At 39.7% G+C, this 27,635-nt stretch overlaps 1 protein-coding gene across 1 annotated transcript in view; it reads right to left on the bottom strand.

Annotated features, from left to right (window-relative positions):
- The window catches only part of man1a1 (mannosidase, alpha, class 1A, member 1), a 240,702-nt gene extending 213,872 nt beyond the window's left edge, over positions 1-26,830 (bottom strand). Inside the window, exon 1 of the mRNA XM_059356154.1 lies at positions 26,095-26,830. Coding sequence (XP_059212137.1) covers positions 26,095-26,604 — 510 coding nt within the window. The 5' untranslated portion in view covers positions 26,605-26,830. The remainder of the gene's footprint in view (positions 1-26,094) is intronic.
- Between the last annotated feature and the right edge of the window lie 805 nt (positions 26,831-27,635).

The raw sequence follows: 27,635 nt of genomic DNA, 5'->3' as shown, positions 1-27,635 counted from the left end.
TTAACTCTCAGATCCATTCTTACAACACACCGATAAACTTCATCTTCCTTTTTGTCGCACTACACATACTCAGTTTTCTTTTGCTTACGGAGGCTCCAAACATTGGAATTCTCATATTCATGTAGTTAAATTATCTCCATCCCTTAATAATTTTAAGTTAAGACTGAAAGCTTACCTGTTAAATCAAGACTCCGTATGGTTTCTTTTCCAGTATAGTTGTCATTGGATCATTATCTCTTATGCACTCAAATACAGTTAATTTATACACCCCAATGTTTTTATTTCTGACTATTTTGTGTGTGTGTGCTATAAAATGGCACTTGTATTGCTTTCTTTTTTTGTTGTTATTTGTTGTTGCTTTCTCTTTGTTGTTGTTGACTTACTTTTAAATTTTTGTATATTTCTTGGGGAGGTGCTTTATATAAGCCCATATAGGGTTTTTTAACCCCTCCCGCACTTACTATTCTTGTTTAATTTCTGTTTTTTGTTATTGTCTTTTCTTATGGTGCAAAAAAAATAAGAAAAATAAGAGAAAAATAATCTCATGAACTCTTGTCCTCTGCAAAGATAACTAAAGGTCCTTTAGACCGTCAACAAATAATCTTCCCTGTGGTGGCACAAACACAGATCAGAGGTCAGGCAAGCCTTCTTCAGTAGACCACAGTAGGTCATAAAAGCCTGACTGAGTTTATTTATATGACCATTAAAGTAAAGACTCCGATCGGTGAGGGCGCTGGCTTCCGTTGTTAGAGAATTTAACCTGTGACAGGACACCATACTATGGCTTTGGTACTGTGCGTGCTGACTCAACAGCATGGTTAACCTAAAAGAAGCATTCAAGTGGTAAACACACTTGTATTTTCCCTGCTGTGAGCAGATAAAATGTCAATAACAGAAGAAACAGAGACAGGAGTTGGACAGACATGTGCACGATTTGCTCTCTTCAGTGCCACAGGGCTTCAATTATTGTTGTTTGTATATAAAGACGCTGGTTCACAGGTCACAGCACGTGAGAAGACCATCACCTCCAGGCTATAAAAAGCAGGTGTCAAGCTTATGATAGATGATGAAAGGTGTGTTTGGTTTATGGGTTGGCAGCAGTTAGGTGTTAGTTTGCTGATAATGTCCTTTTCTTTAAAATCAGATACGCTCCACTCTGATGGATGTGGGGCTCAGTAATACTTCTCTAATCCAAACTGTCTGAATAGGCTTTATTCAGACATTGTAATGAGAGATTAGGGCTAAAATAATTCAACACAATAGTTTATCGTCTTTCATTGGCATCATATATAATATTGAGATATCTTGATACAAAATCACATTGTCTGATTTGATACTAGCAAGCATTAGGGCTGGGCGATATGACAATATCTATAACCTGAACAATATAAAAATGCTTGTTGTACATATTTTGTATTTTGTTTCTATCGCTGTGTCAAAAACCAGCAGCCGAATTGCATTAATGCAAGGTTAACGTCATTTAGAAAAGCAACAAGCGACAAAAATAGGCTTTCGTTTTTTCATATAGACAATCTTTTAACCGAATAATCATAAAAACATGCTTTTTCATGATATACATCATTATTGAGAAATGACTTATCTTGGGATATAAGTTTTTGGCCATATCGCCCAGCCCTATGAGAGATACATTATTCATTATCATGACATTGCTTTCAATAGAAAATACAGGTGGTCTGTCGTGCTGGAAATTCTGTTTCAGAGAACCAAAACCAATGCTTTGAAGGGCATGAAATTGGTCAAAATTAAGCTTTAATCAAAAAAAAAAATTCTTCAAAACCCATATCGGTCAAAAGGACCTTCTCATCTCTAGTCCCCTCTTTTTGTGCCGCTTTATGTCTTTATTGTTGACCTTTCCGTTTATCAACTTAATGGCCGCGTGTACGACACAATATTTCCAATTATGTTCACAAAATGCACTTTCATAAACCCTGCACATGAAGTCCATTTAAATGAATGATGATCAAAATATGTGGTATACAACTGTGCATAATGACCAGTATCTATAATAATGACCAGTATCTATATTAACTCACACACACACTCTCTCATCTTATTCCTCCTGTGTGTCGGAGTGGCTGCAGGATGCAGGCTGAATAATTTAGCTTGTGTACTTGGCTCGCCTCTCGCCGGTAAATTGAACTGGGCACACAGCAGCACACAGCCAACGCATGTGTCTGCAAGAAAAGAGGAAAACAAGCCACATCCAAGAGTTCCAGCCACTGAGAGGAAAGGAAAGACATGGAGGGGGTAAAGAAGAGATGATGCACTCAGACTCACCTGTGATTCATCTTATTGAACAAACGGCGGTTTTACATGAATTAAATGAAGTAATTTCAGGAGAGGTTTAACCTTCTGAACCCCGCAACCTGCCAGCAGGTTTGAAAGGCGTGTTATTCTCCAATTTATTGGAACATCCAGTGAACTGCAGGCTGTTTACACAGAGCTGAGGGGAGAGGACAGAGGTTGTTCAACCATGATTTCAAAAATGTGGGTCTAAAATGTTTAATTTGAAAATGGTACAAAGACAGTATATATGATAAGGCTGACAAATTTTTGTTTTTGTAAATATACACTTACAATTCTGTATTCATTGCATTTAATTTACACTTTACACAACTTTTTTTGGAATCTGGGTAGTAATTAGAAGTTGTAAAAGTGTTCAACAGTTCAATATGTTTAGCAAGAGCTAGTGGAGCCCCAATTTTATTCCAAATTGGTAACACTTGTGGGCATTTGGGAAATATGTACATATAAATTGCATTTTTTCCCCCCCTAATTTTTGTAAAATAAACATTATAATTAAACCAGCACTTTTTACTGATTCATGGCATTATAACTGAGTTATAATGCACAAAAACATTTTTGAGTTCTCCCTATTTCTAGCCATTATTTTGTCGTTTCCAATGAGTTGCAGGACTTGTGATAGGTGCTGAAATTACATTGAGTTCAGACAGTTAAAAAGCTTTCTGCAGGTTATTTGAGGAGCTTTTTTAAGGTGTCATCTGTGAGGTGAATTGTGTATATGCATATATCAGAGGCAGGATCACACAAATCACAGGTGGAGATGAAGTATGATCTAAAGCTGATTTGGTAAAGTGCCCAAAAAATGCAATGTTGTTTTGCTAGGGAAGTTTTTAAAAGTTTTCACACGTAACTTAAAGCGAGAATGTGATGTTTAAAAACTTCGGAATAGTGCAATAATAGTGACAGCAATGGATGAGTTTTAGAGCAACAAAAATGCTTCTTAGAAAGAGAAACACAGCAGTAATAGCAAATGACTATTTTTATAATGCCAAAACAAAGAGGGAACAGGAGTTATGGCCGTCTGGCCATTAAACTTGGCATTCACTGAGATGCTAATGCACTCTGGCTCTCTGCACTCTGTGTGTAGGACATTTATATTGAGGTGGCGTGGATTTTTATAAGCAATCTTTCTGTTTCTCTCTCAGCGGGAGTGGAAATGCGTCCTTAGCAAATGTTTTGGAATGTCATTAAAAGATATTTCTGTTTCAGCATCACTGCATTTGGACTTCACTTGTGATCTTGCTGATCCTGCACAAATATTCACCACGATGCTGCAACTTTTGGGCTCTCGATCACTTGCAGAGCACGCCCAGAGGGCAGTCCCATTTGCTGATTGTGTAATTACCTGCAACCTCTGTAAATCAGAGCCTAATTACAGAAAAACTGCAAAGGCAACTGAAGGAAATGCTGTTAAAGGACGTAAACCTTGCCTCTGGGTCTCGCTGTCCTGTGGCTCAATTCGGCTGTTGATTTGTAAGAGGATAAAGACCTTAATCATGTGTCAAACAGAGAGCATGGACAGTATACAGCAGGGGTGTCAAACTCAAATACACAATGGGCCAAAATTTAAAACTTGAATAAAATCGCGGGCCAACATTGAACAAATAACCCTTTTAATATATACCAAAGATGTTTTGCTTTAAAATTTAAATATGGAACCAGCAATGCTTATAAACATACAATATATAACTAAACCAAATAAGCGAAATCAAATTTCAAATAAAAAACATCAATGTCATTAATTTATTAAATAAAAATCGTATGCCTCTTTTCTATTTGCATCCTTCTGATTTAAATATCAAAATAAACTTTTTCAACAGGTTAATAAATTCTGCCTTTCTTTTCGCCATTTTTGGGAAGGGGTAGCTCGGAGACAGCTCTAGCTTGAGGTTGCTATGACGACTGTCACAGAGGAGCGGGTTTCTGGGTCCTGTCCTGATTGACGCGGCAAAACAACAGCAGGGCATTGTGGGATTTGTAGTATTAGCGGTAAATGCGCCGTATAATACCGGCGGGTCAGCTTTTATAGTACAATAATTATATAATAATTTGGTATTGCCTCGTGGGCCAAATAAAATTACACTGCGGGCCAGAGTTTGACAATCCTGGTATACAGTATCCAAGCACTAACACTTCATTTTGATAGATCAGATTAGCAAAAGTGTTTGTACAAATACTGGTGGATGCAAAGTCAGGATGAACTCTTCTCTAACAGCCAATAAGAACTCTATGGTCCTTAAATCTCCAATCCTACCAGGAGATTATCAGGATCGCAGCTGATACAATATGCAGGGCCCTATGCTAGCCCTCACACAGAAAAAGGGAGAGAAAGAGGGAACGGGAGATTGAAAAATAAATGGAGTATGTGATTGACAGCCTATGATTTTGGGTATTAGAGTGAATTGGATTAAGGAGAGAGAATCAGCCAGCCATGACCCCCGGAGCTCTTGGGACACGTTAATATTGAATATCCAAGAGCATTTCCCTCCATCTCCATCACTGTGCTAAAAGGCTCGGCCACAAAATGCTCCTGCAGGCTGACAGCCTAAAGGGTTTTCCAAATCCAAAGCAGCTCAAGCATTTGAAAGCAGCCAGCCTGTTTGTGCCAACACCTAGAAGCTCGTATTTGCCAAGTATAAATTGGCAACTTGTTGACAGGATGTGAAATGGCAAATTTCTGTCCTTGGCCTTTTGCACGGGCCGCTTTATCCTTTTGAACATCACAGACGTGCCTCTGTAAGTGGCAGACAGGTGGGTCAACTTCAAAACAAACTGCTGAAAGAACAGGAAACCTGAGTGTGTGGTAACATAACCCTGAATGGGAAAAAGATGATAGGCAGACAGTGCACAATGAGCTCATCTCCAACGACAGATGTGTGCATAATGGTTTGGGTTTTGGCTGTTGTCCCAGGTATGTCAGTGGGAGAAAAACATCCATTTGGAAACGTTTTCACACCCTTCTCAAAAATAACAAAGCAAACATGAATTTTAAAAAAAGGAAAAAACGGATTAAAAATGTATTTGGCTGCCCACCCAACAGATTTGAGTAGATTTTGATAGTTTCTTATTTGTTTTTACACTCATAAGTCTGTGTCTTATTAGAGCTAAAGTAAGGAAAAGTCTCCCAGAATGAAATGCAGTAAGTTTGTATCCATCCTTCAACACTTTTTTGACACCATATGTTTAAAATAGGGTGGAATAATGTCTACAAAATTGACAAATATGATGATTTCCAAAGTGGCCATCACCATGGGGGGGAGGTCGTCTTATGGGCTGTAATGATGTGTTCAAATTGTAATTACTTCAATAATATATTCATGGATCTTGCTCACTATGGGCTCACAAGTCATTCAAACTGATCAAATCCTATGGGTACAAATCCTCTACAGGAGCTAAATCCACCATAGTAGAAAGTGTCTATTGAGGGGTGGGCAATTCATTTTCCCAAGGGTCCATATGAGATACTGTGAAGGTTGCGGAGGGCCGGACCAATACTATGAACTTAATTCTGCTCATTAGTTTAGTTGCTTGATAATAAGCAGTAAATTATCTGGTTTTGAGCTGCCACTGGTAAGAAAACATGTCATGATAGGACTACGTTAATGTCAAATATAGCAAAACACAAAACACAATATAGAGCATGTATGTTATGCAGCAAACCAGCAATTTATTAACTTTGCAAAAAGCACAGTGTTTTTGACAAGGTAACAAGCCAACTGTGTTTTTTGTGGATTGCACACACATACGTAAATCTCCTTCAAAACAAAAGCACTGTGGTTGGATTGATTTCCATTTTCCAGGTAACCTCACGCCAACCAGACAGGGACAGCCAATGGGTCGGATGTGGCCCAGGTTTGAACTATTGTGACATTCTTTAAGAGAAATGAATGTAAAGTAAGTGTGATTGTAGTTGTACCAGCAGCTTTTGCTTTTAAATCATCATGTTGGGCTCAGCCAGCGGTCGATGACTGCCTGCTATAATGGACAATGGACAATGGGTAATTCCATTGGCCAGACGCTGGATAAAACTATACAATCAGTGTTGATGATACATTCGATAGTACTGCAGCCTTAAAAAGGACAGATTTACAATCAGATAGTCAACCAAATATATAAGAATCATGCAGATAATGTTGATTACTATTAACATTACTACAATGTTTTGTATGTATTCAGTGACTTTTGTGCAGTTTTGCTGTGGTATAACAACTAAAAGGTATCAAGTATCTTTTTTATACAAATTAAAGTTTAAAAGTCTTATATTGTATTAATAACCTCAGTTAGCTGTGAATTCTACCAGTGCTGTCTGCATTTACAGTGCTGTTTAAACTGGTAGAGGGAAGATCTGTGTGCAGTTAAGAAAATAAAAGCACTTCAGTTTGCTTCAGTATCTCAAGAAAGCACATCACCATATTGATTATTTGTCCCACACCTAATATACAAGTTATTGACCCCCTACAATATACAATAGAGTATGTTAACACCTCTTATTGAGATAAATCTAACTCTACTAGTCTGTCTCTACCTTGGCACTCACTAATAAATCCCTAATTGTACCCCTCCTCCTCCTCCTCCTCTTCCTGTGTGCTACATGCCGTTATTCTCTCTCAGGTCCTGTGAAACTCATCCAGAAACAAACTGGTCTTGTGTGAGAAAAAGACAACAACAAATTCCTTCACGTTGGAATCAGTTGGCTAAATATGAGTGCTGTGCTTCAACTTGTTGCTGCTGCCGTGTATAATTAAATATGACATTTTAGTGGTCCATAAATAAAGGTGGGACCTCTTTTACAACAAGCTTATCTTGGCTTCAATCTTGCACTGTGTGTCACACCAGGTACACTAAAGTTGTCCTGGGAAGTAACCCTAACCGCCTACTGATGCTTCTTTTGAGGGATTTCTCATTCCTGCTACTGTATAAATGTGTCTAAATACTGTTCTAATGAACTCTTGGCGTCCTCTGGATTTCTTAAGCAACAAGTTTAAAATTTAATTGACTTCTTGTTTTGTTTACACACAGGTACATGCATGTTTAACTGGTTGCAAATGGATTATTTAGCTTCAGAAATTGGAGAATTCTAAAAATCAATGAAAAACACCTTATTCCTCAGTTTTCCGAGAGACATGGTGTCGGTTGAACGGCGATGATTTAACTGTTCATTAGCATCTAATCATTTAGATCAGGGGTGGGCAACTGGAGGCCTGGGGGCCGCATACAGCCCGCACCCTCACTTGAAGTGGCCCTCAGTACAACTACATGCATTTGAGCATGAAATCTTAAAAGTGCAGTGTAAAAAATGCACAAAATTACTTATTTTTTATTTGCTTCAAACCTTTTATATTCCTATTTATACTGTTATACATGCATTTGAGCATGAATTATGTTAAGTAACTGCACTGTAAACATATTTAAAATTGCAGTTTCATCATATCTGGTTAAGTGCACAGTCCTATATGTGGCCCTGTGGTAGTGGCCATGAAAAATTGTGGCCCCCTGCAGCATTTAAGTTGCCCATCCCTAATTTAGGAGGTCATTACACTAAAGGAATATGGGTGGTGGACGTGAACTCAAATTCAAAGTGAAAAAAATAATAATTCAAAAATATATGTCAAATGATATATAATTATATTCCCTTATATGTGAATAATTCAAAACTGAATGTGTCCATTTCTAATTCTTTACATATTATTCACTTTTTGGTGTGGTAGTCCTAAAATGTGTCCACCGGTGCAACACAATAAAGAATGTCATTATTTAATTCAGAGAATGTTGGACAGATAAGATTGATAAGCCAAAGGCATATTAGTTTGTCCCAATTATATTTCCACATCAAACATACCCCCAAAAAATTCTGAATTATGTTATTTATATACTATAAGATGTACACATAGAGACTTCACCCAAATGCCTGGGTTACGTTCATTATAATTGGTATAAAACCCAAGGAATCTTCATTTCATCCTTATAGCTGCATAGTGATGATAACATTATTGTACTATCCCACACTTTTTACATACATTTTTCATTAAAATACCTTTTCCACTCACAATTCAATTTGTTGCACCACAGGACATTCCGTTGCACCATTGGACAACAGAGTACTAGTATGCCCATGTCGTGTACAAAGTCAAATTAATTATCAAACATTGTCAAATTTACTTTCTGCGTCTCTCTCTCAGGAAGTTCTCTTTCCTCTCAGGATCTTCATTCAGCCTCTCCCTAAACTTCCTAGACCTTTCTTTGGTGGTCATTTCAGCCTCTCACTTTCAACATGGAAATCAAACTAGCTTTAACAAAACAGGGAAGGAAGGTTTGAGTTGTGTTGTCCTCAAATTCTGAGGTTAAGAGAAAATGCAAAAAAGCTACTTAAATTAGTCATTAAAAGTTGCTCCTGTTAAGGTTGAGGAAGTTTGCACCCATCCATGATCTGATGTCAGCCAGACAATCAAGCAATGGCTGGAGTGCAGCCTGCCCATCAACATTAAGAGGCAGATATAGCTGGACATCTTCTGCAAAGCAGTGGAAGGAGATGTTATGTTTGACTAGGATGTCCCCTAGGGGTAAAATATATAATAGGAAGAGGATGGGACCTAGTATAGAGCCCTGAGGGACCCCACAGGTGAGGGAGGCAACAGAAGAGAAGAAATCCCCAAGCAGGACAGAGAAGCTCCCGTCAGCCAGGTAGGACGGGCCATCCAAATGCGGCCGTCCATTAACCTCCATTCATTTTTTAGACTCGGATTATATCTCTTTTGCATATTTAAACTAATTTTTCAATAAAACTTGTAATACAAAAAATGTTTGTTTACATGTTTGCTTTCACTATGTTAATTTTCATTATGATAGGAGTAAAGGAAAAAAATAAGTGAAACTGACTTCATGTTGTACTATAGGACAGTGCGTTTCACCAGTGGACATTTTCGAAATCAATGCTAGTTTGCGGACCAGCTATATGAGAGACATTCTTCATCCTGAGTAACAGTGTTAAGGTTTACATTATTTTCAATTATCAATCAATGTAAATTGATAAAAATATTCAGATCAATACTTAAACTGCGTTGTACCAAAGGACTACCTTAAGACGACCAGTTCCAACACTGCACGGAAATAGTAATATTATGAAAATATTTGAGACAGAACTGATCTTGTGTGCAGTCCACCTGCTCCAGAGATGTCTTCTGTCCTTCCTGATTCTGGAAGGACCCCTCTCAGTAATGGGGTGGTCACATTAATGCCTGTTTTATATCTACATAATGCCGTTGCTCCAGGAGGACACCAGTTTTGCGGTCAAAATGTAATGTGTCATAATAACTCTACATAGGGACCTTAACACTTATATCCTCTAGATTCATTAAGTAAACACTCGTATGACATGCATTCAAGTATTTTAATGTATTTAGATTAATTTTTCATTAAATTACAGTTGTTTTAAGATAAGTAATGCTACCTAGTACAGTTGCACCGGTGGACAAATGTCATGTTCAAAACAGAATATTTGCATAGTTGAAGAACGATACTCATTGTTTGCAGATGGATTAGATGTAGAAGAATGAACTGCATATTAAAACATTAATTTTAATGAAATATTATCAAATTTGAGTAATATTTGTCACTGGGAACACAAAAATTGAGCGTCACGTCAACCACCCATATATTGATCTACCTCTAAACAACTCACTAATTCTGACGATATTAAGTGTCAGAAGAAGATATTGATGCATCACGCTATTTTACCAACCACAAAATAATAAAAACAGCACTTTATAAACACTTTCTACATGGATTTGTCCAAGTTTTTCTACGCAAACTGTGATCATTCTCCAGTATTATTACACATGACACCGAAGTGATTGCGAATGTCATCAATAACCTTTGTATGGTAATGGGGTGGCTCGCTCAGAGCAAGACAAGACAGATTGCACCTCCCGCCCTCACTAATCCAACGGCTACAGCAAATAGTCATTAATGGCGACGCCCGCCCATAGATTTTACATGTGTGTGTTCAGCCAGAGTCCCATGAGGCTTAGAGGCCGCTCGGCATACATCACGGTCTATAGCTAGAGGAATGCTAATAATCCTGCAGTCCTACTGTTGACTGCTAATGATCCAAAAAGCTCTGCACATGGACTGGGTTCCCTGTGTGGCATCTCCTCATCTTTCTCTCTAAAAGTCTGTTTTGTTTGTTTCTGAATCAAAATTCTCTGTACTGGAAATAAGGCCAGGTTAAAACTGGGGAAGTGATCATCTATGATAATAGCTCTCACACACCTCCTGCAGATGTTTCACAATAAAAGCCTTGTAGCGGAGGAAAAAGGGACTGTGCCCCCTGAACTGCTGGAAGTGTTTTAATGCGAAACAGATGGAGAAAGAGTGGAGTTTCCATTAACAGCAAACAGCAGCTACGGCAAATTAACACAGCGGATACGGGCAGAGGTTTCTCACTGAAATATGGATAGAATTAATAATTTTAAAGCCTCATTTCTAACAATATACCCACTCAAATAAGAGGGATTTCTCAAGCTGAAAGACTCCAACAACTATGCAGAAATTGAAAGTAAGAAAGCTAAAAGCATTAAGATAAATGGAGGACAAAAGTACAAAAGAGAAATCTACTAAGGATGGCACAAGAAACGGATGCTTCAGTACCAAATCGATGCCAAAATTCTGGAAAGGTGATGTACTGCAGGTAGCATAGTTAGCAGGGGTGCAAATAAAGAAGAACTCATTGAAAATTGCAACAAACTTGCAACTGCAACAACAGCTCTGCCCCAACTTGTTGTAAAAAAAAAAAAAAACAGTAAGAATTGTGTATGGAAGTACTTTGCAATCAACTTAGATCATCAGGGATAAATAATAAATTCACAAAAAACATTATGCAAGCGGTGCCATCTGACTTTTAACTGAGCAAAAGAGCATGAAAGACAGACACCAAGAATTCAAGGTGTGCACGTTTCAACTCATGTTTACAATAAACAATGTATCCAAAGTTTTATCCACCTTATCAGTATCCATAAATACATGTTACAATTTTTTGAGACTCACTAAACGCAAACATAATGAAACCATCAATGGGATGTTTGGTTTGTGTTTTACCATAGTATTGGATTGGGCATGGAGAATAGTCGAAATTCACCATTATTGGCATCAACTACTAAATATCTGGCATCATGACGTCCTGAAAAACTTCTGTATATGTATGATTCTTGTGTGTAAAGAGAGAAGGCGAGCAAAAGAGAAAGAAAAATGAGTGTATGAGAAAAGGGAAGGGAAGGGAAACCAAATGAAGGGCTACTCATAACTCCCTCGTGCACCAAATAAAACATGGTCACATTTGTAGAGCTACTGGAATCTTTCAATAGGCGGCTGCCCACAGCAGGAAGAGGAGGAGAACACACACACACACACACACACTCTTGCACAAGAAAACCAGGTCCGTACACAACTGCAGGCCAAAGCCTGCGGTGTATTGATGGGATTTGGTAAAGAAAAGCAAAGCTCCAGAGCTCTCACCTTTAGTTCAAAATGTCAGGCAGTGCATACAGGAGGTCTGAGTGGGGAAATCACAAAATGAAACACCACAAGACTTCCCTTTGCCCAACCCTAAAAATGTTTTTTGTGATGTTCTGGGCCAGCAGAACAATCTGTCTCTCTCCGGACTTGCTCTTTGATAGTTTAAGTGCATGTCCACCAGTTGATGTTTAGCTGTTGTTGACGGTGGGGCTATGAGCTCTGTGGAAGCTTTAAAACCAGCTGTAAGTGGAGAAGAGAGTGAACTGAAGCACCCAGCAAACGTGGTTCAAATAGTGTGTGGAGGGAGCCTGAAGGGTTATTGATGACTTGTTATTGACATTTCATTTAGCTAGCTTTTCCAGGCACTAATTTCACTCAGTCTAGTGTAAGTTAAAGGCACCGCCACATTAGCCGACTGACTATTTTACTTGCATGGGATGATCGAAGGCACGTTTCAGACCTCTGCGGGCACACAATGAGTCAAAACAACACCGCCTCAGAACGTGCGACAAATCACGGTCATTTAGCTTTCCTGGCTCACTTTGAGCACTTAAAAACATTAAATCTTTAAGTTTTTTAAATTGCATCACCTGGCACCTTCATGCATCACAACACACAAGAATTCAGCCTGAGGCAAAAATGCACTTAACTTGCTGATGCCCTACTGTTGACATTGCAGAGAAAACACTTTACAGTTTTGTCTCAGCTTCTCAAAATGTGGAAATCCCCAAACTGGCACAACAACAAGAATTATCCCAGGTATAGGTTTTAACAGAGGTTACAATCTCCCTCATATAAAACCACTTTTATTTCACGATTCACATCTGGAAAAAAACATGACTTTATGTATATTTGCGGAGTTAAAAACATATCTGTGGCTCAGTTGGTAGAGCGGATTGCCCACCGATCGGAGGGTTGGTGGTTTGATCCCTGAACTTGTCAGCCTATATGTCAAGTATCCTTGAGCAAGATACTGAACCATAAATTGCTCCCGATGCTGCGTTCATCAGTGTGTGAATGAATTCCCAATGGTGGCAGGTGGCAGCGTTTAGGGTAGCCTCTGCCACCAGTATGAATGTGTGTGAATGGGTGAATGAGCGCAGTCTGTAGTGTAAATCGCTTTGGGTGGTCACAAAGCGACTAGAAAAGCGATACATAAGTGCAGGTCCATTTACCATTTAATGATGATTTTCTTAGGTTTCAAATATGGCATTTTTATGGCAGTGTTTGCTTCATCTTTCGAAGAATTAGTAAAAAATAACATTAGGGACGTTATCAGGCTTTGCTTTCTGCAAAGTTCTGCAGAAACCCCACAGAGCTGGTGTGTGTGTGTCTTTCAGGCGGTATAATGCATCATATAATCCCATCCATGCGTTGAGGTTTGCTTGTGCCCTGACCTATAGCACAAATACTTGGTAATAGCAATAACAATCCATTTAATTTATTTCGCTTCATGCTTTTTTCAAATCAATGCTCAATGAGTATGCATGAGCAGGAACGAAGCCGAAGTGGGATCCACTAACAGCGGAAGCCGCTAGATGTACCTCTTTGATGGATACGGTCCATGGGCAATAAAGCTTAATACAGCAGCATCTCAGGCCTGTGGTGTGTGGGATGCTGGGGCTTGCCCCTGGCTACAGCTGGACTAGGCGAGGCTCCACACATAGACACAACTACATGAGAGACATGCACTGACAGTTTGAGTGTGTATACAGGCCAAATGACCCCATCAGTCACTCCGGAGTCTATATTCCCTCCTAAAGAGCCAGTGGGCAACAAACCCAAGACCTGGAACGAGTACAATCATCCTCATCTTCCCCCAGTGCAACGCTGAAATCCAACTAGTGGACCCATCCATCCACACTGACTTTCTAAGAGCCCAGCTGTAACAATCCATATTAATATATGGATTTAGACTATCTAAAGCCTCCCGGGCGATCCACTAGGACTATATATTTACCGTGACTTTATTATGCCATTACAATATTCATTACTTGGATCTTATACCCCTAACCAGCGTCCTGGCCTTGGGCTACAGGTACAGCGTGATTTGTCTTTACAGGGAGGACGGTGGACATCCTGATATATTACAGTAGCCAACAGACTCTGGGAAATTTCCAATTCATAACATCGAGCATTTACATTCACTGCTTCAGCCAAATGTTCGACGTGAAGGTATCATCAATATCATCTCTCGGGAATTCATTAAAAAGATGGCAATTTCATCTGAGAACATTAACAAAATTAAGTGAGAAAAGACAAAAAAAACACTCCTCTGCCTTCTAATAAAGGTTATACATCTCCAGCAAGGGGGGACCAGTCTCTCTGCTTCTATGTTAATAATGAGGAATCTATTGTTAACCAAAGAAATGTACAAAGGTTTTGAAATTAAAAACGACAGCAGATCGAGTTACTTTTCTCCATCCGTGCACAAACTCATATCATTCAAACTAGTAAATGAGCTAATCTTGCATGCATCCCAAACAATGGTGCCAAAGTAGTTTGAGATGTTTCGAGCTATGCAAGATCAATTTTACACTTGGCTGCAAGGCTTGCTATAACATGAAAAAAAATCTCACGTGTTCCATTTGGGTTCATTTCTGCTCAGAATAACCACGGCTGATCAGTTTGACGAAGCTCTAACTGACAGGTCCACGTTGCCACCTCTTAATTAAGACACAATCTATCGTAGATGTTTTCTTTTTCTTATTTCTTCCTTGTACTGTGGCCATGGAAATGCTCTGATTTGCTCTATATTGGGCCCTGGGGGAGTAGAATGACGTTTGTTACCTTGGGCCTGGCATTGTCAGTGCTTTCAAGTGTCGTTTCGAAGTGAAAAGTGCAGATTTTTCTTCTGTGATTTGTGTTAATAAAGAAAAGAAGAAGTTCTAATCACCTTGTTTCTCTGGAGAGATACTAACACCAACAGAGTGTGCAAAGACAAGAGTAGATATTCTAAAAAATACAGGGCTGTTTACATGAGGAACTTTCCTCCTTTTATCAAATAATAACATTATTTTAAGAATAACATTACTTTCCAAATGGCCAGTGTGTTTACATTGGCCATTTTCATTCTGCCTGGGCTCTTATTCAGATTAGTGGCATAAAAGGTTCCGCATAAATGCAGCTATCGATGACTTCTCTGCATCTTTCGTAACATTAGCATTGGAAATGAACAGGGCTTCCATTGTTGGAGGACTTAAAGGAGCTCTCTGTCTGCATTAGCACTCACAAGTACATTAATGCACACACACAGATACCTGTGCAGGAGGCAGAGTCAGCCACAGCTATAATTGCCATTAGACAATTAAAGAAAGCACCTGGAGGGGCCAGCAGTAACTCTATATGACACACACACACACGCACACACGCACGCACGCACGCACGCACACACACACACGCGCACACACACAGACACACACACACACAGACACGTCTGGTTTCAACTCTAAGAAAAGAAGTGGGACCAGGGAACCAGAGGCAATTAGTTCAAATGGTCGATACCAAAATAGGACTTATAGGCTGCCAAGTTAGCCTGAGAAAGAGACAGAAAGAGACAGAAACAGAGGATTTTATTTCTGGTTCTTATGGTTGGCGAAGCGGCAAAATGTTTTTGTTTTTTTTAATGGCAAAATGGTAAATGGAGTGCACTTATACAGCCCTTTTTATCCAAAGCGTTTCACACTATACACTGCGGTCATTCACCAATTCACACACACGTTCATACTGGTGGCCGAGGCTACCAGGGCACACTGGTGCCACCTGCCACCATTGGGAATTCATTCACACACCGATGAACGCAGCATCGGGAGCAATTTGGGGTTCAGTATCTTGCTCAAGGATACTTCGACATGTAGGCTGCCATGGTCAGGGATCGAACCACCAACCTTCCGATCACTGGAGGAACGCTCTACCAACTGAGCCACAGTTGTGAAACGCAAAGGTGCTCCCACACATACATGCATCGTGGAAAAACAATCGTGTTTAGAAAAATAACTGAACTATATCCTGAAGACAGCAAAGGAAAGAGAATAAAATGTGGGGACAAGAGGGAAGAGAGAAGAGAAGAAGTGAGGAAGGAAGTGACAGACGTGTAGAGAGGCAAGATTGATGTCTCGTCTTTGCTCGACAGTTGGCTTTGGACAGTGACGAGAAATCTTTACAAACCCCAAGCCTCTAATCCACAGCTTTAGGAACTACATGTGTGTGTGTGTGAGTATACAAGCCTTTGCTTACAGTTTCTAAGTGTGACTGTGCATTTGAAAGAAGAAGAGGTGCCGACAGAGGTGACAGGATGCTAAGCGATCGTCCTTTAGGATGGCGAGCTGAACGAGTAAATACTACAAACCCACCGTCCTTATGGCTAGTCAAATACTCATTTGCATCTCATCTGCATACTTGAGCAGCAACAAGCTTCACCTCGTCATATCACAGACACACACACACACAAACACACACACACACACAGGCATGATGAGTCAGGCATGACAGCAGCGGTTGCTCTGAGCTTAAAAGGTGAGGTTTTGTGTGTTAATTAGCTGTCATTATATTACAAAATGTTGCCACAGAAATAAGAGCCTCAGTAGTGGTTTTTGGAGCAAGTCCAGGTTTCCCTAGGGGTCTTTGAGGGAGTTCCAAGGGGTCCCCAGTGTACTGTGTAATAGATCACCTGTGTAATTTTAGATTTTACAACTGTCATGAGTGCTAGTGAAGATTCGGAATGAACAAATGCAATCACCACAGTCAAACTGTTCAAACATGAAGACGGGAATATAGCCATAGAGAACGAAACATGTTTATTACTGCTGTAAAGTTGTGTGTTTTAACATGGGGGTCTTTGGGGATTAGCTCACTTTTGGAGATAGCCTCGAGTGGCCATTTAAAGAACTGCAGTTTTTTTGGCAAGTTCAAGTCCAACTTTCTTTTTCTGGCCTAAGATGAAGCTGCCAAAAAATACATTTTTAATGCGGATGTATGGCTTCTGGCCCATACCGGATCCAATACCTGTACCGTTATTTAGGTATGGATTGTGAAAAACACTTTAAACCATTTGGGCTATGAGGCTATTTTGGCTGTGTTTTAATAGTTGTATTCTGTCTGTATATACCACTAAAAATAATGTTTATCATGCCATGTTGGTATCATTTTTTTTAATACAACCTCACCTAGATGAGTTATATAATTGTCTTCACTTGAAAATTGTGGAGTTTTTTACTTTCAAAACACAAGCATGCACAATGAATTATGAATTAATTGATTAATTTTAAATGGTACAAATGTGAACACAGGTTGCAAATATAACCTGAGAAATAAAATGAGGATAACATCTAGTTCTATAGTTTTATACTATATAGTATATGTTTGACCTTATCTCTGGTTTTACTTGGCCTATCGTCAACAAACCAAAACTGGCATGGAGTTTCAAGCCAGTACTTTAGAGGGAAGTTGACAGCAGGGCACCAAGTTGTGTCATTTTTACATTGTGACTTCATGATGTCGTATGATTTGATGAAAGCATCATGATTACCAACTCCAAAGAAGTTACAGTAGGTAATGTGTGGAAATGTGTTTGGCAAGTCAAGAGATATTTGGTTCCTACGAATAAACAGGGACATAATTCTGCTGTAAGGGGTTTTCCTCTGCAATTGTGATGTGGAACTTCACAACTACTTATGTGAGACCAATACCTAAAGCAATGTTCCGTTGCTACACCACTTCTGCTGAAATGTAGCACAAGTACTGAAACAGGAAGTGAGGATAAAATGACGCAAGTCCAACAAACTCGCATTTGAGCCGGTGTATTCACAGGTTAATCTCAGCTTGTCACTGTTCAAAGAAACTAGTCAGCAAAGGAAATTCCAAAAAGCACACCACTAAACCTTAGAATGATGCAGAGTTTATGTCATTATTACTAAAGTTCAGTTTCAGTTCAGTTTAAGCCGCATCAACACGTTCTCTTGCTCCCTATTCATGCATTTTAGTTCGATTTTAATCTTAAGAAGTTGGTTAATTGCATTTTAAAACAATCAATGTTGTTAAATTGATTGTAAATGTGTAAAACAGGCAGTTTTCCTTAGTAGTGGGGTGGAGGGTCGGGGTACAGGTCATTCATTAACCTTTACAGATTGACTGCTAACAATGGTTCAATGGGGGAAACACACACATGTTAGTGGTTTTTCATCATGTATCTTGTTTAAAGATAGCATTAAACAAACTTGTATCCTGTGACTCCACAATTCACCAGAGTCCCTGATGGGAAAACACTGCTCCACATATCATATATTATTCCAGGGATGCTATAACCCTGAAATGCAATCCAGTCCAAGCTGGTAAGAAACATGTTCTTACCTGAGAGGAAAGTAGATTACTGTGTCAAATAACAGAGGTGTTCAAGCATCCAGCATCAACCCCATCTACCTAGATTTTCTCTGTTTATCAGCCAAGGTTTTCATTACTACCCCCCCACTGCTCTCGCCTCCACAGCTTCTGTGAGAGGGAGTGAAAGGCCCAGGCCGCAGACTGCACAGAGGAGGGGTTCTCCAGAGAGAGTTTGATTTGAAGCAGACAAACAGATTTCGCTGATTGCTGGATTGTGGCGGTCACTCACAACAAGCCGTTTATCCTTTACAGAGTGGCCCCTGCAGCCCTGCCCATCACAAACACAGCACTCACCCACTGAGACCACAACGCGGCGGGGCAGGTCCCTAGATGACCGGTTTAGATGGCGGTAAGGTGGAGTAGGAAGCCGACATCACTTCACATTATTTAAGAAAGCTACAACTTAATAACACCAGGCCACCTGAGGTCAAGAGGAGCATGGAAGAATGTGTTCGTAATGGGTTTGGTCTACAGAGCCATTGGTTTTACGAAGCATAAATGCAGAAAAATATGCATTTATGTCTAAATAGAGCTTACAATATCTTAATAAGGTGATAATTTGACTTGATTCATGGGAATCATGAACTGGTACCAAATTGTCCAATCCATCCAAATTAGAGATAGACCGATATATCAGCCAGCCGATATATCGGGCCGATATCTGCGTTTTTTTACTTGTATCGGCATCGGCCGATACGTGCATGCGTTTGCCGGTCAATTAGCCCATTTCACTGAGCCAACACCAGGCAAGGATCGGTGCAACATCTGCCATTCTCTGGTAAGCTGCTGCTGATACCAGAAAAAAGAAAAACACATCAAATATGTGGATCATCTGAGGCGCCACCACCTCCAGGCCTAGAACAACATACACATTGTTTGCTATCCAACTGTTAATATGTTTTGTTTGTTTTGTTAATAAATGTTTTTTTTTATTTAAATTGAGACTAGTGTGACGTTTGTTATCATTGTGTAATTTTTATCATGTAAATGGGAGAAAAGGCAATATCGGCTTCAAGAATCGGCCCAAAAAAAAATCAGCAGCACATATCAGGGATCGGTTAAGACTGGCATCGGACTTAAAAAACCCATATCGGTTGACCACTAGTCAAGAGATGCATGGAAGAATGTGTTCGTAATGGGTTTAGTCTACAGAGCCATTGGCTTTACGAAGTATAAATGCAGAAAAATATGTATTAATGTCTAAATAAAGCTTACAATACCTTAATAAGGTGATAATTAGACTTGATTCGTGGGAATCATGAACTGGTACCAAATTGTCCAATCCATCCAAATCGTCTCCAAAATGATCAATTCCTTAAAAAGTGATGCCAGCATGTTTTTCGTACAGAGGCACATTGCAAAAAAAAATGACGTGCAATAACAAGGAGTCATGGTGGAGAGGAAGATACAAAGCATGACTTTATTTCTCAAAGACAAATGTGTCAAATAATCATTTCTCGTAAGGTTGGAAGCACCTTTGCACCATCTCTTTCATGCAAATTCCAGGAAAGCCTATTTAACGCTGTACGTATGAGTGCCAAGTGCTGCTTCCCAACCGCTGACACTAAAAACCTGTGTAGGCTACTTTTCTTCCACACAGAAAATTGATCAGGAATAAATAAGCGAATCATAAGCATAATTGGACCTATGAACAGAATTGATGCTGACACTAGTTTCAATAGAGTCCCATCAACTCTTAGTGACTGCAAATGATGTCAGCAATTATTATGCACAAGTTAACCACATGGTATTTTTGTCCACGCATTTCCATGAGCTCAGCAAAGCAAGATCAGCATTTTTATGAAGACGCTGGCATGGAAATTAAACCGACCACATTGTCTCCAAGAAATCAATATTCTATTAATTCTATCTATTAGTGCTGCGGCTATTCGTATGGTGCATTTTTCTGATGCTGCTACCGGACTACCTGCTACCTTGAACGCTTACAAAATAACATCTTCTAAAACTATTGCTGTAAGTCTAATTTGATTAATACAGGAATAATTAAAGTAGCATTATTAATTACTTTACTGAGTCACGTTCAAAGAAATGACTAAGCCCATAAATTATGGGCCCCTATGCAACTACTGTTACATGTACATTTTCTACTGCAATTGTTACAACAATTACAAGCAATTGTATTACTTCTATAACTAAGATTAATTAGGAAGTTTGTAGGGTAATATCGTTCCAAGAATCCCCAAAGCCCAACAGCATGAAATCCTAAAAGAAATACATGAAAGACCAAGACAGGCCATGCATTAGTTAAATCAAGTTGTTAAGCCAGTATTACAGTATTTTAAAGGATGTTGAAGCTCATTGACAACAACAAAGAGCATCATATTTTCCAATCTGGATGTTCTCACACTTCTTACTGATGGTGGCAGGAAATCTAGGACAGCATGTTTGGTCTTCTCTGGAGACAAAGTGAATACCTAAAATGCTTGAGCCAGGATCAGCAGCAATGGTTGCCAACTGAATTCAAGGCCACTATTTTGAGAAATCGGTAATCAATAAATGGCCTTTGACACAAACAAACATTAAAAAAAGAATAGGGGCAGCGAACAGCAGAACACGCAGTCTCTTCAGCTGCATGCGAGAGGGGATTCAGAAGCAATCAGGGCCGAATGGAGGCTATCTAGAGATGATAGACTGAGCTGATGTTGGTGTCACTCAAAGGACAAGACTTCAATGCTGAAGGGTGAATGGATCTGAGGTGGGAATCAGCACAAAAGTCCAGAAAACCAACATTTGGAAGGGAAAGATTGGATAAAAAGCAACTGGTGACTTGCTGGATTAATTTTTGAGGGGTATGGAAAACATGTCAACAGCTGCACTGCTGGTATTTTGCAAATCAGGAATTGGGAGCATTGGGACATGCTAATGGAGAACACTAAAGATTCAAATTATGTAAAGTATCAGATAAAACACAAACTAATACAAATGGCAACAATACAGCTTAAACAACCAAAAGCTGATTGCCAGCCTGGCAACCACTTTCAAAAATCTAGCATCCCTGATTAAACCAGTACATCCAGTTATCTGCTATCAAAACATAGCTCGAGGTGTCAAGTCAACACTGTAACCAGGAACACATGCAAATGAAAACTCATGTGTATGCTGACATTCATTTTATAACCAACCCTGCTGTTTAATCACAACCAACACTGCTGGGTCAATATTTATCCTTACCATAAGCTGAATAGGTTTTTTAAAAACAACTCTACCTTTTCCTTGTTGATTTTTCCAAACGATATCTCCATTATTAGAAATACAGTAACAGACGGGTGTTGAAGAGTTGACTAAGCAGCCAATGTTTACTTAAACCTCTCATATTTAATGTGCTTCACTGCCACGATGATGTGGTTTGCGTGAGAAGATATTTGTTTTAGAATGTAAAAACTACACTGTTGTTCAGCTGGAAGCTTACATTGCATAACAGTGCTCACACAATAATATGTCATTGGATTTCAGTCTTAATAATAAGATACTTTGTGAGGCTTCAGTGGAACATTTTTACAGATGCATTTAGAGAATAAAAAAGACCTATCTATTACTTATTTAGGGTTATGGTACGTATTCTTTTGGAGTTATTTTAGTCGCTAATAAGTATCTGACAACACCCTAAATTCATCATGTCTGACACGCCGTTTGTGATGCCGAGAGGATATAAAAACGCTGTTGTGCGCTTTTTTTCTTGTAGTTTAAAGCATTACAGTTTCCCTTCCAACTTTAAAATGTGTTCATTAGTTGCTTCATTAGGTCGGAGGTTTGGCCAGACGTTTGCATTTGTTTTCCTGTCATAGAATATTGCACTGTCATGGACCATTTCTGCGGTGCTGTGGGTTTACTCTGCACAAACAAGAGATTAAGATGTAGCTACTTACAGATGGACTTTCTTGTTTTTTATCTGCAACTGTAACCTCAGAACAGCTGCCACAGAGGAATAGTGATTGGTGCCAATGATCCAAATCTTCCTGACGTGATAAAGAACTAGTTATAGCTGCCATGAGACATAATCCTTCAATGAAATGTGATAAAGGAAAAATGTATTACACTTTTAAGAACTTGCTGTAGAACATATAATGATGATTCAATGATCAACGATCCAATATTATCCATAGATGCAAATCATCTTTAAGATATGCCTTTATTTTGAAATTTCCAATTTGATATTGTATTAGCATAGATTGATTTTCATTTAAATGTCTTGAAGATGTCAGTAATAAAATTGTCTAATCATATTTTAGATGCTTTTTGAATTGATGTTAATGTAACTGATTAGCTCATATTGATAAGGACTATGTGAAAAACAAATATTGTATGATTGTCCGAAGAATAGATATCAAATTGTATCATGAGGAAACTATTGCGTTATACTACTGTTTCAGGCTGTTTTACCAGTTAAGTCATCTACACATCATCAGCTGATGAAGGTAGGATGAACAGTAAACACATATTGATCTCATACTGAATTCCAGTGATGCTGCTAGAGGTTTAGATTACCTTAATATTTGACCATTTTTTAAATAGCCAGGAGCAAGTCAATCTGTGTGTTTCCACTGAACTCCACAAACACAATAAATGTCTTAACAAAACAAAAGAAAAGTTAAAAACAGCTGCTTTTGTTGACTTTCTTCCCAGTGCACTGTTGTTGATTGGACCGTCACACAGTTCACAGTTACAATTTCATAACATAAACAGAGAGCAATGTGAGATTTAGGGGCTCTGTAGGGGGCTTTAAATTCACCACATGTGCTATAGATTAAGAGAAATGTATATGTAAACTGTAGGGATGCACGATATTGGATTTTTTTCCGATATGCTGATTTTTTTCAACTCATTTAGCCGATTAACGATATTTGTTTCCCGCACAACTAATACCCACAATCAGGGCAAATTTGGCCAATTTCCCAATTGACAAAATGAGTAAACATAACCTGTGTTCACTGGGAACATGTGAAAAGTGCAACTGTACAGCAATTAAACCTAAATTGAATAAAACTCCATGTACCTTACAGACTGCTGCTTAAATTCAAATTTAACTTAAAACAGGAGCCCAATATGTGACGACTCAATCTGCACTGTGCAAACAAACAAAATCCCAAAAAGTACAAAAAATATAAGCAGCTTGAGTCCCTAATCAGAACATAAATAAATAGGTGGGCTCAGACTACACTGAACAATTCTATGAGCTACAAACAAGGTGCAACAGAGCACCCCATTATTTAATCACTTTATTATATCGGCGGATATCGGCGTGTTGGCCGATGTCCGATAGTTCATTTTCAAGCCAATATAATGTGCCGATAATATCGTGCATCCCTAGTAAACTGCTACAATTTCATATGTGAAATGTGGACTTTATATGATATGGCCTATGTGATGACAGTTAGTTGGCAGGAGGATGCAAACTATTGGCAAATTGTAATTTGTACACAGTCCGCCCCTCATTGACATGACATGTTTAATACGGCACTCCTGTGGATGACAGCATGACCTTTTTGTGGCAGGTGATGTCATCTTAAGGTCATAAACGTGCCCCATCAGCATTTTAAACACTGTGTTTGTAATATCAAATACATGCAATGATCTCTTTTCATGGTGGTGTTTACAACCAGACACCTGAACGATATATCGATTTTGTTTACATAATGTCGGGGTAAAGTTCAACCTCTTCCCGAGGTCTTGAAAGCCACATTACTGTTAACGGATATGATTTTCTGAAGACTTTAACTGCTGGTAGGTCCGTACAATCTTCTCATATCCTAAAACACACGATACTGGAGTATTCAGTCAAATACAAAGTGATATTTCATTTTGTCAGCATTGACCAGACAGCCCAGAGGATTCTCAGTGAATTCATATCCCAACCTATTTCATATCAACCCTGGGTCACAATGAGCTGCAGCTATTTCATTTTCAAATAATTCCCAATGAAAGGAAAATATCAGTCCATCTGAGTGTCTGTACAGCAGCCACATGTGCTCAGTCCGGACACCAAAAAACCCTTATCTGCTCCCTTACTCAATGGTCCTCCGTGTGAGGCCACTGGAATGAGTAAATCACGTCACCTCAGTGAGCAGGTCTACAACTGCTCTCCAAAACCCCCATGGGAAAACCCCTTTTCAAAATAAAACTGAAGAGATTGCTGGCTCCTCTATGTGCATTTGGTTAAAATTCTGAGTAAAGATAATAACATCACAGATCATCCAGCTGCGTGACTGAACACCAGCAGCAGCAGCCACCTGAAACCACCTCTGAGACCTCACCACTGGGCTTTTCATATGTTCCTCACATACACACACACACACACACTGTGCAGCCACACAACACAATAATACCAGACATGCTACCTGTTGGTGTTTTTCACCCTGCTGCAGGCTACCGCTTCGCTTTCACCGGTGGTGTGGAATGATAGAACATGAGGGGGCACACAAGCTATTGAATAGAGCTCATACAGAGGCACTGTGGCACTATCTTGGTAAATAAATAGCCTATGAGGGAGAATTCTGACTCCAATTAGTGACAATTAATAGGAATATGATTATAAATATCAAGCTTAATAATAAATCAGGCTTTCAGGCAAAGCAAGAATTCACAGGCTGTCTTAAAAATACCCAGTCCTCGGGTTATAAACTGTGCAGAACACTGTGAATCTAGGTCATATATTAAGAAATGACAGGCTAAAAGGTGCGTTCAAGCCTCCTCTTCCATGATTCCCACCGTTCCCACTGTGGAGACTGATCCTGCACCAGCCCCGTACAACCTGACACTGGAAACTTGAAAGACAGGTATACCAGCCCGGAGGGGGGCGGCGGATCCTGCATGCATTCCTTCCCTTTCCCCAGGACCTGACTGCTGCTGTCATTTCGTTGAAAGATACACGTCACGCCAAATTCCGTTGAAAAAGCTGTTAAATTAAGGTTTCACATTCCCCGGCAGGTGTACGTAGATAACGCAACGTGCGCATGATGTTCAGTTAATCACTTATAGATGTTTTGCGCATTTCGGCTACAAGTGATCGAGGCTGGCTCTACGCAGGGAGCAGAGCCCCCTTAAATAAATGTCTTGCCCACTCGAATCAAAATTTTAGAAGTTGAGAAAGCACATTTTAATATGCATTACAATTTGACAAAATTATCTGCAGCAGCGGAAAAATCCGCCGAGATACAAGATACATGGTTGTTGGTTGAAATCTGGATGAAGGATGTTTTATTTTATTTTTATTTTTCAGTTTCCCCCCCTGAGGGGTTGCCACCTTATTTTGATCAGGGGGGTTGCGTGCCTCAGCGACATTAAGAGCTAAACCAGCAGGATCTTAGACTCCAGGTGGGACACCTGGACAGGTCTGAAGGTAGAGGCCTGACAAAGTGTAATCCACTTCTCCAGGTTGGGGTTGGACGCATAGACCCCTTTCAATGAAGAAAGCATCGTTACTATAAGCACAGAAAAAAAAGTGCTGGAGCATGATGTGTACACATGATGCCCCCTCATATATGCTTCCTAGAACCGATCCTGCAAGTGATCCACTTTGAGTCAGTGAAAACACAAGTTGTATAGCCTACTTGGCGTATAGCCTACACTCAGTACAGTGCACCGCTCTCGGCGAGGAATATCGGCAGAGGGGACTTTCGAGATAACGAGCGAACATTATGTAAAAGTTCAAATTTCATTCACCTTAGTGCTCATTGGTGTGTTACATGTGTGCCGAATTGTAAAGGGGATCCGTTTGATCCGTGTCAGCTGTTGAGTCATGTTCTAACATGAAAACAAACTGCCACAAACAGAGGCGAATTTAAAATGACAGATTTTTCGGCGGAGTCTGGCGTGGCGGGGTTTTCCCTAGAAGAACAGCGCGTGTGCTCAACAGATCCTTACCTCTTTGATCTTAGCCCGTCTGTCCTTGGTTTCGGGGTCCAGGGGCTCGTGTCCCGTGGCCCCGGGCGGCCGGTGGTACTCAACGAAAGGTAAATCATTGCCATCCTTCCCACCTTGACCCATACTCCCCTTTGCAACTTTCTCCTTCTCATTGAGAATGTCTTGTTTTATCTCTTCGGGCCGTTTCTGTAGAGTATCCTTGGCCTCTAGCAGAGCTTTTTCGTGGTCTTTCCTGATTTTGGCCAGGACCCGCTCGTCGTTTGCAGCCGAGCCTGGGTCGCTGCTGTCCGGACCGGTGCGGGTGTTGGTCTCCACCGCGGAGGAATGAAAGAAAACTCCGCTCAGCAGCTTGGACGAGTCCGGTAGGAAGAAAATGGCCCCGAAACACAGGGTTATAAAAGCGCTAAACACTAATAACAAAATAAATTTCTCTGTCAACCTGAAAGAGGTCGGGCTGGCAGACTTCCTATTCGGGGTCGCGGTAAAAGGCAGAAGAGTTGCAACTGGCATTTTCCCCTCTTCCTTCAACAACTCCAAGAACAAAAAATGACTTTAAACGGTCGGATTAAATCACGTTGGTCTCACTTTCGCGTTATTCCGATCAGAGATCCATTTCCAGATGGTATAAACCGTGTCAAACGTAACGTACGCGTGGTAAAATCTCCGGTAAAAAGTTGAGGAGTAAGACGGCTGCCCATACCGGAGACTCACTGCAGACAGACCGAGTCCACTGGTTCACACAGGAAGCAACGGCAGGCTGAGAGGCGTGACTGACAGCCGCGGTGAGCCAATCACCTTCTGCCCTGTGAGTGGTGGGAACCCGGGGGGCGGGTCCTCCCCAACGGCTGAGTATAAAAGCGCTGACAGCCGCGGATACAGCTTCATGTTCCACCAACAGTCCAACAGGAAGGACCACCACTTCACTGACAGTTACAGCCTATAAAGAATATTGTTAATATTTCTTGGCAAAAACATTAAAAGTTTTGGTGACCTTACCAATTCGCCTTTAAAGTTTAGGTTTAGCAGCCTTGTCCAAAAATGAACAAAATTAACAGCCTACAGCCACCTCACTGGAAAAAAAAGATTTTTTGATTTTTTGCCCTGTAATTATTATTTCAATCATCAATATAAATTCTACAAAGACATATGAATTCAGTGCTTTTACTTTAAAATAGCAGTTTTTTCATTTAGTGCATTACTAAGTGATTGTTTGTTATTATGTGTCCTCGGTTTTGTACGTAAATTGAATCATTTACATTTTACATTTAGTACATTTTCATTTGTTCCAAGTGATATTCACCAAACCAGTTCATTGGCTTAATTAGTTGATATTTCCAAGTAAAATGTAATTGAGGGACATCAGTGAATCTGCAATTTACTTGTGTATTTTCATAAAAAAAATAAAGTGGTTCTATTAAATAAATATTACTTCGAAATATCCTGAGTAAAGATTACAAACACTTTCTGTGTGGAAAAACTTGCCTAGCTTTTTTTAAGTAAATGTCACTCCAATTTTTTTCAGTGCTTTTGTAAAATAAAAT

Source organism: Centropristis striata, chromosome 18 (assembly GCF_030273125.1).
Source record: "Centropristis striata isolate RG_2023a ecotype Rhode Island chromosome 18, C.striata_1.0, whole genome shotgun sequence".
Lineage (NCBI taxonomy): Eukaryota > Metazoa > Chordata > Actinopteri > Perciformes > Serranidae > Centropristis > Centropristis striata.
This window is presented reverse-complemented; position numbering and strand designations above follow the sequence as displayed.